The 18,512-nt window shown below is 39.7% G+C and overlaps 1 protein-coding gene across 5 annotated transcripts; it reads right to left on the bottom strand.

Annotated features, from left to right (window-relative positions):
- Positions 1-296: 296 nt before the first annotated feature.
- LOC109397272 (uncharacterized) lies at positions 297-1,864 on the bottom strand. Of its 5 annotated transcripts, XM_062847874.1 has the most exons (4): positions 1,496-1,864; positions 1,159-1,429; positions 715-1,092; positions 297-660 (listed from the first exon to the last, which is right to left on the bottom strand). In XM_062847874.1, exons 1-4 carry the CDS (start codon positions 1,584-1,586, stop codon positions 297-299), a joined length of 1,104 nt encoding a protein of 367 aa, XP_062703858.1. In that variant the 5' UTR covers positions 1,587-1,864. The 5 variants fall into 5 exon arrangements, with proteins under 5 accessions (XP_062703858.1, XP_062703863.1, XP_062703869.1 ...); XM_062847879.1 differs by having other exon boundaries at positions 715-1,429; positions 1,504-1,862; XM_062847885.1 differs by having other exon boundaries at positions 715-1,372; positions 1,504-1,862.
- Positions 1,865-18,512: the final 16,648 nt, after the last annotated feature.

Below are 18,512 nucleotides of genomic sequence, written 5' to 3'. Positions count from 1 at the left end.
GTACCAATGCCCTAACTCCGCGCTTCCCAAACTCTGTTTTCGCGACGCACCAGCTTCTTGTAGGCTCGCTTAACCCTTTGGAGCCGGAGGGATCATATATGACCCCGGTGATGAAACCGACCCTAACAAACATGTTCGAGGCCAGCGAGGTTGCGGCAGCAGTGGCGAAACAGTCCGGCTCCAAAGGGTTAAACGAGTAGGAAAAGCGAGCCTGCCACACGTTGGGGCGCTGCGAAAACCGACATTGGGAAGCGCTGCCCTAACTAGTAAAAATACAACTATTATTTGGTTTAACCTTACTGCACCATCAACTTTATTTCCATCAATTTATCTTTCCTCGAGATGAGCTGATCGACCCACCGTTGCGAAAATATTAGTCCAGTACCGGACTTGTAGACACTTTGGAGATCTTGGTTTGCTGACAGTGGATAAACTAACCCATGATGCCGCAGCCAGGAACCAATCTCGAGGGAGTACTGGATCTGTAGGTTTTCCGATACAATTCCCGTAAACCAGAATATGTAGTGAAATTGTGACGATTGTGCTGGCCGCTTCAACTGTTGACCAGGGTCGGTATCTAGTTCCAAATCAACGAACTGAAATTTTGAGGACATCAGAAGGACAGGAACGATGTTTTGGAACTCACTTTGGCCAAATCCACTATGGAAAAGTTGTAATTAGTTGGAATTCCTTTTTGAAATTTGTAAAACTTACCGTAGCTTGTCAATTAAATAGTAAGCAATATTGCAGTGATTTTTCCGCTGGATGTTGAGCTTAGGGTTGACTAAAATAGTGCGAACTTGTCCAGGATGGAGCCATTCCAAAATCAAACCGCAATGTTCAACTTTCAAATGTGACGAGTAAAAAGCAGCGCTGACAAAATCTCCACACGCGGAAATGGGACACTGAAAAGGAGTTCGGTCGACTTTGAGCTCCTTGGCTGAGCTCACGGCAGAGGATGTGCCAGTGTTTGATTCCTTTTGGCGTTTAGCATCCTCAATGCAAGATTGATGGATTGTTTTGCTAGCTGGAGTAAAAGAAAAATCACCGCAAAGGTCCTTCCTTTGGAGTACGTGCTCCTGTTGGTATGGCCTAAAGTAATTGGCAATCTGATTACGGAAAGTCGTGTCAAGGCAATCAAAACCTTCCGTTGGATACCTATCCAACTGTTTGTTGGAATTTGTAGTAATGTGTTTTTCGGGGCATTCAGCGATAATTTTGAATGGGAGCACGCAATTCTTTCCATTAATTGTTTTGGTAACCAACAAACTAGTGCTCCTCCCCGCCTTTTCCTCCATGACGTCAATTTGGTTGGATTCTTTATTATCAAGTAATTGGCTCGATGTGTAAAGATCACAGTTCACTTTTCTCTCTTCAACGTTGGTAGATTGATGAATTGTAGTCGCACATTGTGCGTGATGAGCAAATTCTAGTAAAAAATAAATTATAATCAGCCTATATTTACATTCATTTTGAGTGCATTTCAGCAACTTACTCCCATACCATCCATCATCCATTTCCGAGAGTACTAAACTGGTTTGTGAGCATTGCCGCTCGGGCCCATCGCGGCTTGTACTTGAATCCATCGAACGGCCTTCTGAAGTCAGATTCTTCAAAACTATCGCTAACAATTTGGTCTTTCAAACAGTAGGTAGCAGAGGTCAATTGTGGCAAATTTTGACTGTTGACGAAATAATTCGTGGTCTTTGGAACACCTAACGATCGTTGATGACAGTTTTCTGACAAGTCGTGATCATCCAGCGTCGCGGCTAAGTTGATGAGTTGGATCCAATTTGGGTCACCACTAGGTTGTATCAAACAAAAAACCCAGATTTATCCACCTAGTGGTGATATTTAGTGCCTTTCTCGTCGAATATGTACTCATGATCTTTCCGTCGACGCAATCAATCTTGCATTAGGGTCAGTGATCAGCCCTAAATCTGGTTACTCTCACACGAAATTTGACGATGTGCCTACTCTAGAGTACTGGTGGAGTATAGACAAAGCATCTACGATGCAGCCAAGAGCATTGCCAGATTATGGAATGACGTCGAATTCGAATGTGGGCGGTAACGCTAGCGCGTAGGACCAGATAGAACGTGGAACGATACATATTATTAAAATTGGAAACAGCAGGCCCACCGCATAGGGATATACAATGGGGGAAGTGCGTGGAGAAGCGGCAGAGTGCGAGGATATGAAATTGTTATCCCGTTCCCAAGAAACATGAAAGTTCTACCAAAACCTCAACGCATCCCCCAAAAGTTAATGTCTAAATATGCAGGAATAAGGATGGAACCTTTTGTCTGACGAATGTGGGAAGAAAGCAGCCAAGGAAACAATTGCAATATAGGACGAGAATAAACCAACTACCACATTGAGCGAAGTTAAGGATGCCATAAACCGCCTCAAGCATTAAGACAAAAAAGCTGTCAAAGTTGAACTCATCCTGGCAGTCACTGTCCGCTATCTTCTACGTTGTTTTGTATCACCTGATTTCTTCCATCCACAATCTTTGCAGAATTGCCATTCGGAATTCTTGCAACATGCCCTTCTCACCGTATCCTTCCAACTTTCTGAATGTTGGGTTCTCCGTTGAGCTCGTGGCTCATTCATCGCCGCCACATACCATGCTCTTGCACGCCGCCAGAGGTCATCAATAAGCACCAGTTGCTATCATTAACGCCAGAACAAATCAGTTCGCATCGTACTCTTGTGCTGTGCGGACGTAAGCTCTCTCTGCTGCAGGAAGTTTTACTACCTAAAGCAATTCAACAGTACTTATCAGTACTACCTACAATAGCACTTTTCAGCGCTAAATTTATGCCTACTGATTCCTTTTCGATCCTTGCCTGGACCCGTGCCTTCGATTATTCGTTGGACCCGTTTACGGAAGTAAAATTCCGTGAAACGGTGATAATCCTACTTGGACACAGATTAGGGAAAAAACCTCCTGGAAGGTCGCTACTAATTAAACCATGGTTGCATCATCGAACAAAAGGAAGGGTGAATCCTTGAATTCACCGCTTCCTTCCAAAAAAGTCGGTTTCAAAACTGTCGCTAAACGCGGCAAAGTTAGAAGGAAAAGAGAACTTTCAGCTTCTCCGCTTCCTTCTACTAAAACAATTGTTTCGGATGAAAATTTCGTTGAAATGAGTAATCCTTATGAAACGCTGAACCATTTTTCGGAACAGCAAATTGAGGATGCCTCTAGCCCAGGTACTTCAATTTCTGATAAAAAAAAACTACGGGTGCCGCCAATCGTGGTCAGCGTCTGTGAATTTGCTGGTTTTAGGCAGGAGATCTTGAACTCCATAAGGGGAATTAAGGTTTCCTTCCAAATTGCCAGGAAAGGAGACTGCCGCGTATTGCCGGAAACCTTGAAGATCGGGATCTTCTTCTCAAGTAGCTTACTGAGAAGAAGCATAATTTTTTCACATACGACGACAGGTGTGCACGCTTGTTCAAAGTCGTATTAAAAGGTCTCTATAGTGATGACAAATCACCTGATGAGATCAAAACTGAACTAAACTTATTACTTGGATTCACTCCAGTCCAAGTAATAAAAATGAAAAAGAGAACCCGCTCTGAGAATCCTCGGCAGGGTATCTCCCAAGAATTTTATTTAGTTCACTTCAACAAAAGTGATCTAAATAACTTGAAATATTTGGAAAAGGCGATGAAAATGTTTCTTGTTCAAGTGACATGGGAACATTTTCGTAAGCCTGGGGGGAATTTCCAGAACCCAACTCGGTGCCAAGGTTGGGGGCACGGATCGAAACATTGCGACATGGATGCTAAATGCATGATTTGTGGAGGTTCTTCTCACGCCAAGGACGACTGTCCGGTAAGGGAAGATACCAGAAAGTTTAAATGTACGAATTGCGGTGGCAACCATAAGTCAAACTTTTGGGATTGCCCTATCCGCAAAAAAAGTTGTTGAATCACGTGCCCGGCAGATGAATGGGAACGCTAGTCGTACCCGAAACTCTGCAGGTAGAATTTCTAACAACACAAATTCTCCCATCAACGATCATAATCCTCTAATAAGCTCGAATCTGAATCAGGACTATCCAGATTCACATTAAGACTGCAGATCAGGCGTAGAAGTAGCAGCTGAAGCTACTTTTGCTCTTGCCCATGGTGCGGTTGCGGTACGACGACGACGACGGGAGTTTGCAAATTTCTGACACCTACCCTATCATAGCCTACCTGATCAAACAAAAGCACCACGCTGACGCGCATGAATGCTGCCACGTGGTTCGTATTGATACATGTACGTGTAGCAAGATTATACCAAGGATTATACTGGATGGGTATTTTTTTGCAATTACAAAAAACTTTGTATGCAACTCGTTGCAAAACTCGATTTTTTCAGCACTCGTCGTATTTATCCAACTCAGCAAGCCTCGTTGGATAAATGTACGACTCGTGCTGAAAAAATCATCATTTTGCAACTTGTAGCATAAATAACTATTTTGTAATTACGTTGCAAAAAGTTTCACTTTTCAATTGCCTTAAGTGTGCAAAAAAGGCCTACTTTTCACTACTGATGCAAGTGTGCCGAAAAGTACTACTTTTCGGCACTCTTAAGAGTGCTGAAAAGTAGCACTTTTCGGCACCTTTGCCTGCTCACACTTTTAACAAACTTCCGTGTCTTTCGTAGATTCAGCTACTTGCCTACACATCAATGGACCAGCTGGAAACCCAATTTAGTCGATTTTTATTCCTAACCGAACTGCAAATCGGGTGAAAAGGAAGCTGCTGAAGCTACTTTTCCGACTTTTGCCAAACCTCACACACTATTGTTTGACAATGGGGTCTCGTTCACAGGCTACACCATACCATAGCCTACCTGATCGAAAAAAAACTGCACTGTCGAGGGATGGTCGCACGTGGTTCCTCCTGATGCATGTTTGTGTACCGAGAAAGGATCATACTGAATGTGTATTTTTCGTAATTACAAAAAAAGTTGTATGCAACTCGTTGCAAAACTCGATTACGACTCGTGCTGAAAAAATCATCATTTTGCAACTTGTTGCATAAATAACTATTATGCAATTTAAGGGTAAATTGGAAAATTACCATCTAAATTAACGACCTATGCAAAATGTTTCGTTTTAAAAATTCAAATTTGATAGTTTTAAGCGATTAATGTTAGGTACGATATTTCCCATACAAGTAACACTCCAAAAGTTGCATGCAAGTTTGTTTACTTATCAACATAAAATGCTTAAATCTATCAAATTTTATTAAGTAAACCGATTAAAAAAACAAAATCGCATATTTTGCCCTATAAATTGAGGTATAGCTCAAATTGTGACGTGCTGGAGCAAATCTGAGCTCGGATTTGGATTCAGCGGTCCAAAATCTGTCAGAGACACATCAGTTTGCTCTTGGGAAAAAACATGTTTCGCTGTGTTATGCCTGCTTCAGCTTAGCGTTCTATGAAACCTTCCATAGTAATTAACTGAAAGATTCCTCTGCCAATGTCCATTTTGCTTGTGTACGTCGTGTGGCAGGGCCAAGGAAGTCAAGGCCATTTTCTGAATACCGGTGCGCTTACCGCATCATCTGTATTGACCCTGCGCTCCATGAAATCTTATTTCCTTAAAAGACAAATAAAAACATCGACTATCGCATCGATAGAAGACTACCTTACTCAATTTAATTCAGTTTGGTCACATCAGCGCCATCAATTATCGATTATTGCGCCTTACCATGAAAAATAATCCCATCATCGAATCAAATAAATCATACGTTGCAGAGCAGACACCAAAGCATGCTCACACTCTATGATTCCATATATCTTCCTGGAATAGTCACCAAATTAATAGCTTTTTGACTGGCGGCGCTTTCTTCGAGCTTTTTTTTTATTGGCTTTTTCTCCTCGCATGCCAGCGCACGCTCGTTATTCCAAGATAATGTGGTCAGTTGGCCCTTCGTCGTCGGTTCGGAAGAAGAAGAACAGAGAAGTTAACTCAAAATTTACTACCAAATGAATCGTGCAACATTGTCCGGATGACTTGACAGGGGAAATACTAGGGGAGTCGGCTCCTCTCAATGCGGGTCAAGTGTCGAAAGATATAAAATCACAACCCTGCAGGGTGTGGAGCAGTAAATTTTGCTGCGTGCTGTCATTTGTTCACACTTTGTCAGCCGGCAAACGGCAGGCTCAGAATTTTAATGTGTCAACGGTATTGTTTTTCAGTTTCGATACATATATTTAAATTTCTTGTTCGATATTTCGAAACGATTTTCATCGTCTATATATTCTTCTTTTTTTTGCTCTTAAGCGCAACGCCGAGCTGGATCAGAGCCTGTTCTTTAGCTTAATGCACTTCCACAGTGATTGACAGCGGACTTAGGATTTTTTTTTATAGGCGGTGCGAAACGGAACCATATGCGTAAAATTTTATACTGTGTGGTTCGATACCATACGTTTACCATTGTTTCGTGAGATCGATACGAAATCAAGATTCACTCGGTAATTTGCGAACCGAAAATTTCGTCAATGTTTTGCGGAATTTTTAGATAAAGTTCTTTTTTCAAATAAGTGCTATGATTTTGTTTTATTGAACCATGCACATGATTGTTGTTGATCATCGTCGGTCCGGCCGTCGTAGTGGTGGGTGACGGAGTGAAGCTAGGTGGTGAGAATTTCGATGTTGTGGACGAATTCGTTTACCTTTATACTCTGGTGACGTGCGATAATGATGTTAGCCGCGCGGTGAGAAGACGGGTTGCGGCTGCGAATCGGACCGTTTTCGATCTGCTAAACTGGCTGAAGTCCCATAGGCTGCGAACGAAGACAGAACTACAATACATTAATTCTTCCGGTCGCTATATACGGCCATGAATCGTGGACGTTGGAAAGAAGTGGATCGGAGAGCCTTTGGAGTCTTCGAACGTACAGTGTTGCGAACAATACTTGAAGGTAAACTGGAGGACGGCATCTGGAAGCGTCGCAAGAACTACGAATTGTATGGTGTCAGGCCGAAGCTCATTCGGTCGAAGATCATTAGGCCGAATGGTCATAAGTCCGAATGGTCACTAGGCCGGATGGTCATTGGGTCTTATTTTTGCCGTTACATCCCCACTACACTGGGACAAACTGGGACTAAACCTGCTTCTCAGCTAAGTGTTCTATAAGCACTTCCACCGTTACTAACTGAGAGCTTTCACTGCCAAAAAACCATGTTGCATTGGGGTCTCCAGTTAGTCTAGTGGTTAAGGGTATGGATCGCCAATACGGAGACGGCGGGTTCGATTCCCGTTCCGGTCGGGAAAATTTTCTCGATTCCCTGGGCATAGTGCATCATTGTACTTGCCATACAATATATAAACACATGCAAAGGCAGGCAAAGAAAGCTCTTCAATTAATAACTGTGGAAGTGCTCAAAGAACACTTAACTGAAGCGAGGCAGATCAAGTCCCAGTGAGGACGTAGAGTCATGAAAAAGAAGAAGAAGAATAAGAATTTTATTTATATAGATAGATATCGCATACCCTTCTAAATAATTCTGGGCATACCAGAAATTGAATCCGTGGCAATCATGAAAATCTTGCTGAAAACTCGAGCGTTTTACAATTAGCTCTATGAGAAGCGCTACTGGAGCTGCGATGTTCTGCAGGGTTCCAGTCTAATGCTCATTTGCAGATTTTAATTCAACAAGTGCATCATTCCAAGCATCATTCAGTTCTAGCAACTGCTTAATTTTGCACTTCAAACTGTGATATCCTAATGCGAAAAATCATGGTTGAATTCCACATTGAAATTCAAATGAAATCAATGCATTACTACCATATATTTTGCATTTCACCTGTTCCGATTCAAGTGGACATGTACCACAACCTCTGATTAATTATACCTATTAGGCAAACGTATTGATCTGAAAGCATTCGGCGAAGTTAATCAGCCTATCAGGACGAGCCGAACTTACTGATATGGTTGCAGGCGACCCGTGCAGCGCTATGTTCAACCAGATGGCTAACACGTGGCACCGCTTAATATAAACATAACCACACAGCATTGTCTTGGCACGATGCATAGTCTAATGTGGCCACGAAACCACATGCACTCGGTTCGAATCGGCACCATGGGCACCTCAGCAAGAAAACCAGCACAGATCATGCATGATATGCAAACGCAGCTCCGAGCCCGACCCATCATGGGTTAAATGCTCCCAGTGGTTTAGACTTGCCTCAGTGGCTGTGAAGCCAAAACCGCAGTTTCCAAATATCATGTTGTGTGTCCCGTCGCTCAGCTATGCACCGAAAGCATCCAAATTGATGTTGTAAAAGATGAAATTAACATTTTCACCTCTTCAATATATAGATCAGAGGACCTTCTTTCACTGGCAGAGCGAGTGGCTTCTGCGTCCACGTACCGATCTGTCGGAAAATGTTGACGAAGACGATGACGGCGGCAGCGGTGGTGGTCAGGCCAAACAAATTAATGCGTTTTTAGAAGTCAATTCATTTTCCCTACGCACTGCTGCTAACTTTGTCTTCCAGTCTGTGAAACAAACGACATATGGTTCGAGTCCCTCGTACAACATACCTCCAGCTAGATGCTGGTGCATAGTTGTTTTCATGCCGTGCGTGATTTAATTTATTCAGTGTATAGTGGAGATCTCGTTAATAAAAACGAGAGCACTGTTGGAGCTAGGAGAGAGCTGAAATGTGTTTGCGGGCGGTTTTTGGTTATGCGGTTCTACTCATAACTTATCGTCATATGGTACTCTCATTAGCTCTCGTAAAATGCAAGAAAACAGCTACGATGAAGACGAACAAAATTTGTTTATTTGCATTGTGGGGTTATGGTCGTCGGTGTTTTCGCAGCAAGAATACTGAGTTTTACTAACCTGTTTTCATAGAAAATAAATGAGTCTCTGTTGGGCAAGTTTAATGGATAGACTAGTTTAATGGATGACTTTGGTTTAAAAATCAATTTAATGCAACTTGGGTGGTCGTTGGTCGGGAATGAAATGTACGCATAATTTCATTTCTGTTAGATTGTTTACGCGAATTGCCTAATTCTTACAAAAATTTGAAAAACGTTTAGGCAATTCAGTGATTTTGGATGTAACGTATATGATTGATGCATTAATATGGATGTGAATACCAGTCGTCCTTACGCAAAGCACTAATCTGGACCTATCAATACCCAGAGTGCTTGTAGCAGATGGATTATCACGCAACCTAAGGTTGCAAGATCACTAAAGGTCATCATCGAGGTTGGCGTCACCGCTGTCATTTAGCAGGATAACGTGGTACTAACAAACTAACCACCGCGAAAAATAGTCAAGCATCACCCTGGACAGGACGGTTTCACCCACGTGGTGACCCTCATTAAGGTATACCGGGGCAAGAAACGCGAAGTTTTGAAATAGATTTCTATAAAATTTGGAAATTTATTCTTCGTTAAAAAATTGTTTGAATCAAAAACTATGTGTTATGACAATCAAATTGTTTATCATTATTAAAAATTATCATGTAACCCGCTGTTTCATCTGTTTATTTATTTATTTATTCAGTTTCGTCAAACAACGTAGACTAGTACATATACATACAGTTTTGTTTTATTTCTTAAAGCTATAGTACATATTGTTAATAATATAAAAATGAGTTTGAATTGTCTTTGAGGCAACAAAACTCAGAAACGGCTGAACCGATTAGGATGGCTCTTGCACGGTTCGATTCGTATTCGTGGTGGCTGTGTTTATATGTACAAAAAGTCGCGAAAATCAACTAGAAAAGTAAGAAATTTTACAAAATGCTGATATTTCATGACCTGGGTAGAAAATCAACACGATCGAAATGAAACCAATCTAGAGTGCCATGCTGCAATGGCCTTAACAATTGTCAAACCACCATAAGATTGGCAAGACGAAGTTTGCCGGGTCAGCTAGTTGTTAATAAAATACATATAAGAAAATATATAAATAGTGTATGCTGGTGGATGTGTGTAAAATTTGTGCTTTTTAAATATTTTAAGTACTACTACTGATGTTATTTCTTATAGTGTTAAAATATTTCTTTAAATTATGCCGCGACATAGTTAAGTCAATAGTTTCACAGTGTTGATTATAAATGTTCATGATTTGATTCAAAGGTTCATTTTTAGCATAGTTTGTGCGACTATGGGTAGTTTTAAACAAGCGTCGATTTCGCAATTGTCGTGAGGGTATGTAAAAGTTTAATTTTGATAAGATTTCAGTTGAATCAATTCGCTGCGAAACGATGTCGTTAACAAATAAAACCATTGCAGTTTCACGACGCTGTTTCAGTGTTTGAATATTGATAAGCCTACAGCGCGCTTCATAAGATGGAAGAGGAAATGTAGTCCAACCTAATTTTCGAAGAGCATATAATAGAAATTGCTTTTGTACTGATTCTATTCGATCGATATGCTTACTTTGAAATGGGGACCAGACAATGTTACAATATTCCAGAATTGACCTAACATAGGCAACATATAATGTTTTTATTGTGTGGGGGTCGTCAAAATTAAAGCTAAAGCGTTTTATGAAGCCAAGCATGTTATTTGCCCTATGTAACTATAATGGTATTGTAGTGGTCATTGAAATGAAGTTTAGAATCTAAGATTACTCCTAAATCCCTAACTCTACTACATTTTTCCACATACTGATCTCCTAAGGAAATTGATATGATTGGTGTGTTTCGTTTTCTGCTGAATGATATTAAATTACACTTTTTGATGTTTAATTGTAGTAGGTTTTTCGAACAATGTGTGGAATATGCGAATTTCATTCTGAAATATGTTGATGTCTTCTTGATTCCTTATTTCCATATATAGTTTCATATCGTCGGCATAAATAAGCACTTTTGTTTTCTTCAGGATGAAGGAAATGTCGTTAATGTAAAGAATAAATAAAAGAGGGCCCAGATGGGAACCTTGAGGCACTCCTGAAGTGACTTGAATGGGATGTGATGTTTTTCCTTTGACTTTTATTATTTGTTGGCGGTTTGTAAGGTACGATTCAAGCCATTTAAGAAGTCGGGGTTCTATACCCATTTTTTGCAATTTGAAGAGTAGCATTGGAATATCAATGCGGTCGAATGCCTTGCTAAAGTCAGTGTAAAGAGCTTCTACGTGATTGCCATTATCCATTCCAGTCAATGAAAAGTTAATGAATTCCAATAAATTTGTAGCGGTTGTGCGCCCTTTATAGAATCCATGTTGCATGTGCGTTATTCTATTCTTAATTTGAGCAAATATATTTATATTGATTATTGCTTCGAATAATTTAGGAATGCACGTGATAATGGCAATTCCACGATAATTACGTATGTCAGATTTTTTGCCAGATTTGAAAATAGGTACCAAAAAAGAGCTTTTCCATGATTTGGGGAAGATACCTGTTTCGAGAGATTTTTTAAATAGCCAAAATAGTGGCGTGGTGAGCTCCATAGCTAGATTCTTCAAAAATACTGGAGGAAGACCGTCGGGTCCAGCACCTTTAGAAGCATCTAAATTTTTAAGTGCGTTCAAGATTTCGTGTACCGTCACTTCATTGTGAGTTATATCCCCAGGAAATTCAGGGATATATTCAAAAAAATCTCGGTCACGGTCATCATCTGAAAAGGTGGTGTAAATTTCTTGGAAAAATGATGCAAATAGGTTGCATATTCCGTCTGGATTGTTGCCTACGTGTTTATCAAGATTCAAAGAAGATGGAAAATTGTCAGATTTAAGATTAGTTTTTACGTAATTGAAGAAATTCTTAGGGCAAGACTTTATTTCATTTTCAGTTCTGGCATTGTACTCTTCAAATGCGGTGTCAATGGCAAAATTTAGTTGATTAGCAATGTCTAAATATTTTTCCAAATTTTCATCGCAATTATTTTTTTTGTAAATTTTGTGCGCTTTCTGTTTGCGATTTTTCAAATTTTTTATTTGTTTATTATACCAGACGGGATATTTAAAATTGACATTACGTCTTTTTTTCTTTTTAGGGACTTCGTCATGAATAATTTTGAAAATAATGTTGTTAAAAAGATTTACAGCATTTTCGACATTTCCTTCATTCCGTAGTGTTGATTGCCAGTTTATATTGTCTAGTCTACGCTTTATATTGACATAGTTAGCTTTTTGATATTCAAAGACTTCTTCGTACTTCGAAAAAGTCGTTGGGATTTTGGTGTCCATGAATAAATATTGATAATTCGATTGCTGTGTGAAAAGCTTCATTTTTCCACAAGGGATTCAATGATTCGCTCACGCAAAATCTTCGTAAATATTAGTGAACAAGAAATCCAAACAACAATTTTGTTGGTTTTTGACATGATTTATTTGATTGAGGCCTAAGTTAGCAGTTTTGTCAAAAATAAACTGCAGTGTTTCATTGTCTCCAACGACTGGGAGTAAGATACATTCATTTTCAGAGTCCTGAATGAAGTCTGCTTGGCGTTGGTTATTGTCACCATAGATGTGAACTTTAACCTCGGGAGGAAATTGCGATAAAATTTGTTCAGCTGATTGAAAAAAAAATATCGTAAGTAGTTTTATGAGCGTGATCTGGGGGAAAGTATACGGAGGCAAACACGTGAGTTTCGCCAGAAATGCAAGATTTCACCCAAACATGCTCAAAGTCTTTGCATTTAGGTGCTGAAATAATTTCTGAATTGAAATTATTCGAAATTGCTATTAATACTCCTCCACCAGACTTCTTTTGGGACTCCAGAAAATTTCTGTCTTCTCTGAAAACGTTAAATGCACTTCCAAAAACTTCTTCACTTCGTACGCTTTCATCCCAGCTAGTTTCAGTTGCTAGAATAGCCGAAAAGGAAGAGCTTAAAATGTTTTTATAAATTTCCTTCATTTTGGCTGGGCAATAGATCAGAATTTCAGTCGCATTCTGTTGTGAAGACGGAGAAGTATTTGGAAGATTAGTCATACTTACAATACTATTCTGCTTAGAAATATTTTCGTCGTCAATTGCAGCTACTTCATCGAAGTCTGTCAGCGGCGTTGAAAATTTATTGGTTGAGAAAATTTATGAGCCGCGTCCCTTGCGTTTTGAAGACGTTGAATGCGTTCACTAGAAAGGAACGCTCGATGAGACTAAAGGTCTGCCATGGCGTCGTCCCGTGGGATGCCGAGCTCTTCGTGAACGCTCAGGAAAACCTCGCGCAGGTGAAAAATGTCCGCTGGTAAGCCTTCGGCAGCTAGCATTACAGCTGCACTGGTTTTGGTGATTCCGCGAATACATACTGAAGGTGGTTGGTCGTGTAAATATGATAGATATGTGCGCACAAGATCCATAATTTTGGGATCCCGGAGTCGTGCTTTCAAGAAGCGCTGGTCACCGGCTGCAGATTGTTCAGTAAGTCGAACTGTTGGCGGACGCATTGGGTCCAATTGTTGCTGTTGTTGTTGTTGTTGTTGTTGTTGTTGTTGTTGTTGTGGTGGTGGCGTCGCAGCTCGAGCTTGTTGCCATTGCTGTTGCTGTTCGTGCAGTGATGATGATGCACTTTGGTGTATTTCTGTTGACGCGGTGTCGGTAGGCTGCCTAAGCGTTTCGGCTCGGTATGGATTAATGGTTTCTCCCTTCTTAAAATCGATGAATTTGGGAACGGAGAGGGCTGCGATGGGGTGGTCTGTGTTGGAAGGTGGCTTAGAAAATTGAACCTTGGCATTGGCTAGAAGCTGTTTGTCAGATCCAATACGTTTGCTGTTGCATTCATTGTGAAGTGTTCTGCGTCGCTTACGCCTTCGTCTCGCCTTTTCTTCATTTTTTTCCTGGTGGCGGCGAGAGCGCATTTTAGCGTCGTACTCTGACCAATCGCGTTTCCATATTCGTTTGCTGCCAAGCATACGCCCAGTGCCGGATTTAGAGGGGGGCCAGGGGGGCCAGGGCCCCGGGCCCCCACATTTCAGGGGCCCCCACAAAATTTCAATTAATTAAAAAAATGTGAAGCAAGAAAAAAGTATTGCTATAAACTTCTCTTGATTTGATTTTTGTCAATATAACTTTAAATTACTGCCTACTGGCAAGATGTATGTGTTATGTTGTGATTCTTTTGAGAAAGACTACAACTATTTGTCCAGCTATTAATGAAATTTGAATTTTACCTTAAAAACATATTACTATTATATTTTTTGTGCAATTGCTTATGAAAAATTACCGAAAAACCTGAAGGAAATCTTCGATTGAATTCTAAAGGAGCTCCAGAACAGCAGAGTCAAAAAGTTCGTGTTAAATTTTAAGTATTTGAAAATATGTTTAAGAATTTTGTATAGTGTTCTTAGAAGAAATAAAGGATTTTCTTTATTTTTTAGAAATTTAGAGGTGTTTTTGGAGCTCTCGATTTTGATTTTACTTAGACAGCTAACGACTCACTCAAATCGAAGAACACCTAAGGCGTTGCAACATTTTTCAAAGGATTTTTTTTTTTTTTGAGTAAAGAGATTTGCTTGCTGAAATATGGATGAATTCATGGCGAACTGACAAAATCCACAGATTTCCAGAGAAAATATCAGAATAAATTTGTGTAGAAATTGGCTAAAATTTATCCAGGTTTTCCGCTAATTATTATCAAGAAATTTAACAGGGAATTCCAAAGGGGAATTCTATTAGAAATCAGGTCAGAAAATCCATCAGGAACTTATCATGGATTCCTTCTAAAATTTCATCAGCATTTTCTATTAAAAATTCCTCTTTGGTTACATAGTTTTGCCAAAACTATCCCTAGCAGTCACGTTAGAACAAGTTATTGTTAAGTGTTCTTTCTTCATGATGATCGACCTGCAACTTCTCCAGAGATTGCAGCAGTGATCCACTAGAAATTCTCCTTGGATTTCGCAAAAACAACAAAACCGATTGTGCTACAAATTTTGCAAGAAATATCTTGAACATTTTAGCTTCTTACAGTTTCTCTATGGAATCTTGCTTGAATTTTTACTAAACCGGGAATCTAATGGCGCGAATACATTTGTGAAAAGCAATTTTTACTTCATATAAATTTCTACGCTAGAATGTCAAATCTGTTATGAATAAATTTAGTGGATATCATCATCATTCCTAGCTCTGTCTTTTGTTCTAGATTTAAATTTCTCCCCAAGACATTACCCGGGTAGACGAGAATATCTAAATCATATCTTAAATCGAACATGTTTTGCTGTCATACACACCAAAATTTTTGAAATGCTTCCAGCACGCCAAAAATCAGCAAAAGAAATTGCTGAATTTCAGCAACATTTTTGCTGAAATTCAGCACAACTTTGCTGATCAACTGTCAAAATTGCTGGATGGATCAGCAAGTTGAAAAATAATTGCTGATACTCAGTAATTTGTATTGCTGAATGTAATCAGCACGCCAAAAATCAGCAAAGTTTGCTGATTACCAGCAAAAATATTTTGCAGTGTAGCTCGATGTGATTTTGATGTGATATTCAAAAATCTACTGAATATCGCACGAATAGCTCAAAGTGATATGATACCAGTTTTTGTTCTTGTCGAAATAGCTGAAAATTTCTACATGAGAACAAGTTTAGCTCTTCTGCACGAAATGGAACACATACACCCATAGAGAAGGCTCAATGTTAGTGAAATGTCATGTGCCCCTATCTGAGCTGTGGAAACGAAGAACCGCATGCTCTTATTCCCATGTTATTTAGAACAGCGAGCCGCAGTTAAGTGGTAAGCATCGCCGCCTGTGAATCCTAAGGTCGTAGGTTCGATGCTGCATGCTGACATTTTTTTATTTTTTTTTCTAAAAAAATGACAAATCTTGTCTGTTATTGTTTTGATCTTGTTATATCTAAAAGTAGTTCACCATATAAGATTTTGCTATTATTTATGTTCTTTTACCTCTTATATCAATCAAACCAATATCAGTTTTTGCTTTTCAGTAATTCAATCAATAACAACTGAATGAGCTATTCACAGATTTTTCCACCTACTCGGGTAATATTTTCCTTCATGACCATATTTGAAAAAAGGATTTTTTTAAAATTGTTCCATGTTAAATGGACAAAAAAATATGCTCTAAATAAAGGGCCCCCACAACACTGTGGCCCCGGGCCCCCACATTTGTAAATCCGGCTCTGCATACGCCAGCTGGGAACTGGTTCGCAGTTAAGCAGTTCAGTTTCTAAGTTGTTCATAGCAATCGGATCTGAGCTGCATGGTTTTGGCGCAGACAGTGCCTTCGCCATTTCTTCCATTTGCACCTTTACGGTGAATGCTAGAGTGGAATTCGCATCCACTAGGTCGTCCCTTAACTCATTAATTAGTTTAGGCAGCGAACAGTCAATTGATTCTGCTATTGATGCTACTGCTGTTGTTGCGGTTGTTGCTGTTGTTGTTATTATTGTTTCTACTGCTGCTGTTGCTGCCAGTTTAGCGGCCTTTTCTATCGCCATACTGCTGTCTGCGGATGATGTGTCGAAGAGCGCACCCATTGTAGTTTTTAAGTCGGTGGCACACTTTTTGTTGCTGCTGCTGACGCTGGAAATATTTTGTTTTATTTCCTTGAACATAGTTTCAATTTGCTCGAGTATATTGTCATGCGTGGAGCTGAGACTTTTGAAGTTGGCCTGCAGTTGATGATTAGCAGCCAATGTGTGTCCTATACTTTCTGTCATGCCCCGGAGGGAGACAGAAAGATGTTTTAAGTCAAGTTCCGTGAGGAACTGCTCCTGGCAGTCATGACATAGAGGCAGCATAAATGTGCTAAGTACCTCTTCATGGTTCCGTTGGAAACCAATGCAAGCAGCATGATATGCCCGCTTGCAGGTACCGTGGCAACGCCACAGAAAGCGATTGTCATTTTGCGTACAATTCACAATTCCACACTTCATGGCACACGCGGTGGGTTAAATAAAAAAAGTCACACGGCGGCGACGTCGATGGGTAAGACAATTCGCGTGAGGCGAAAAGTAGAGAGGAAAAAAAAACACTAACACAGGTTCGCGCGCGAACGGACCCGGGGTCAAAAAATTAAATAATAAGAGTTATGTTTTAAAAATATTTACAAGCGCGCTGTTACGCACGTCCGAACTCAAAGGTGGTTCGGCTAAGAATCTTGCTCCACCCGTTTTAACTTGCCCCGGTGTACCTTATTCAAGTGTTGTTCACTATCTTCGCCATGGACGCACAGATTTTTTGATTAAACTAAGTTCCTAATTCTATTCTTAAACTCTAATTTAGACATAGGTATGTATTAAAATCGAAGTCTGCACTAACTACATTAAAAGCTTTCAAACACCCATAAAAAGAACTATTTTGACCATAGTTGGTTCTATGAAGCAGGATTGCAAAAAGCATTGAGCTACGGCATCGACGTGGTGGAACATTTAAGGGAATTTCACCAAGAGGAGAGTAGGACAATCGATGTTACCATTGAGGAGATCAAAGACGAACAATCGCTGAAGTTTAACTCTTCTCGCCGCCAAGGATTGATGAGTTGGCAACGGTATGGATAACGAGGAAGGTTGGTTGGATCCGACCATGGAAGGTGCCGCAATGCAAACCGCAAGAATCTACCTTGTAGACCAGGGGCGCTCAACGTACGGCCCGTGGGCCGGATGCGGCCCGCGACGACATTTTGTGTGGCCCGCGACACGTATGAAGAAAATAATAGAATTTGTCCCAAGGAATAACATTTTTATTTTTTTTCCTTTTACCAGTGAAAAAATATTTCAACAAGAACTTTTGAATTAAATTAAAAAAAAAACAATTATAATTCTACGATTATTCAGAAATTTGATTTTTATCGTAAAATTTCAGCAGATGTCGTAAAATACCAGAGCGGTACAACATAGAAACATTTCTAGGATTTATTATGCAGCAAAATCGAAAAAAACATAGTTTTTCCAATCGGTAATATGTAAATAAATAAATTGTTAGGTGAACCAGCGTCTGGCTGAAAGCCTCTTTAATAAAGAAAAAAAAATAAATTGTCTTAGTCCTAGGGAGGATGCTTACGAAACATCTTATTTTACAAATCAGATAATCAGAGAATCAAAGAATCAAAAAATAAAAAAAACGAAAAAAATATTGTAAAAAATCAAAAAGTTTGAGAATTAGAGAATCAGGTACAAAGAATCAGAGAATCAGAGATACAGAGAATCAGATAATCAGAGACTCAGAAAATCAAAGAATCAGATAATCAGAGAATCAGAGAATCAAAGAATCAAAGAATTAGAGAATCAGATAATCAGAGTATCAGAGTATCAGAGAATCAGAGAATCAGAGAATCTGAAAATCAAAAGAATAAAAATCATTGTTAAAAATAAAAAAGTCAGAAGATCAGAGAATCAGATAATCAGTGTTGAAACAAAAGTTTCATTCTCATTTTTAGAATTCTATTTTTTTCGGGCCATCATTGCTAGCCATCATCTTGACTAGCACATTTCAGAAAAATGAAATGAGTTTATTATCGTCGAATTTTAATTTTTGGCCCGTGGACTGATATGGAGTGTCACATGTGGCCCGCTGCCGTAAAAGGTTGGGCAGGCCTGTTGTAGACGCTCAATCCTT

This window comes from Aedes albopictus, chromosome 1 (genome assembly GCF_035046485.1).
Source record: "Aedes albopictus strain Foshan chromosome 1, AalbF5, whole genome shotgun sequence".
In the NCBI taxonomy this organism is placed as follows: Eukaryota; Metazoa; Arthropoda; class Insecta; order Diptera; family Culicidae; genus Aedes; species Aedes albopictus.
This window is presented reverse-complemented; position numbering and strand designations above follow the sequence as displayed.

Excerpts from the sequence above, each read along its gene's own strand:
- LOC109397272 (XM_029852082.2), bottom strand. The coding sequence starts at position 1,586 with ATGGATTCAAGTACAAGCCGCGATGGGCCCGAGCGGCAATGCTCACAA. Across the intron at positions 1,430-1,495 it reads GGATGATGGATGGTATGGGA|AATTTGCTCATCACGCACAA; the intron begins GTAAGTTGCTGA and ends ATTTTTTACTAG. Across the intron at positions 661-714 it reads TATTTAATTGACAAGCTACG|TGGATTTGGCCAAAGTGAGT; the intron begins GTAAGTTTTACA and ends ACTTTTCCATAG.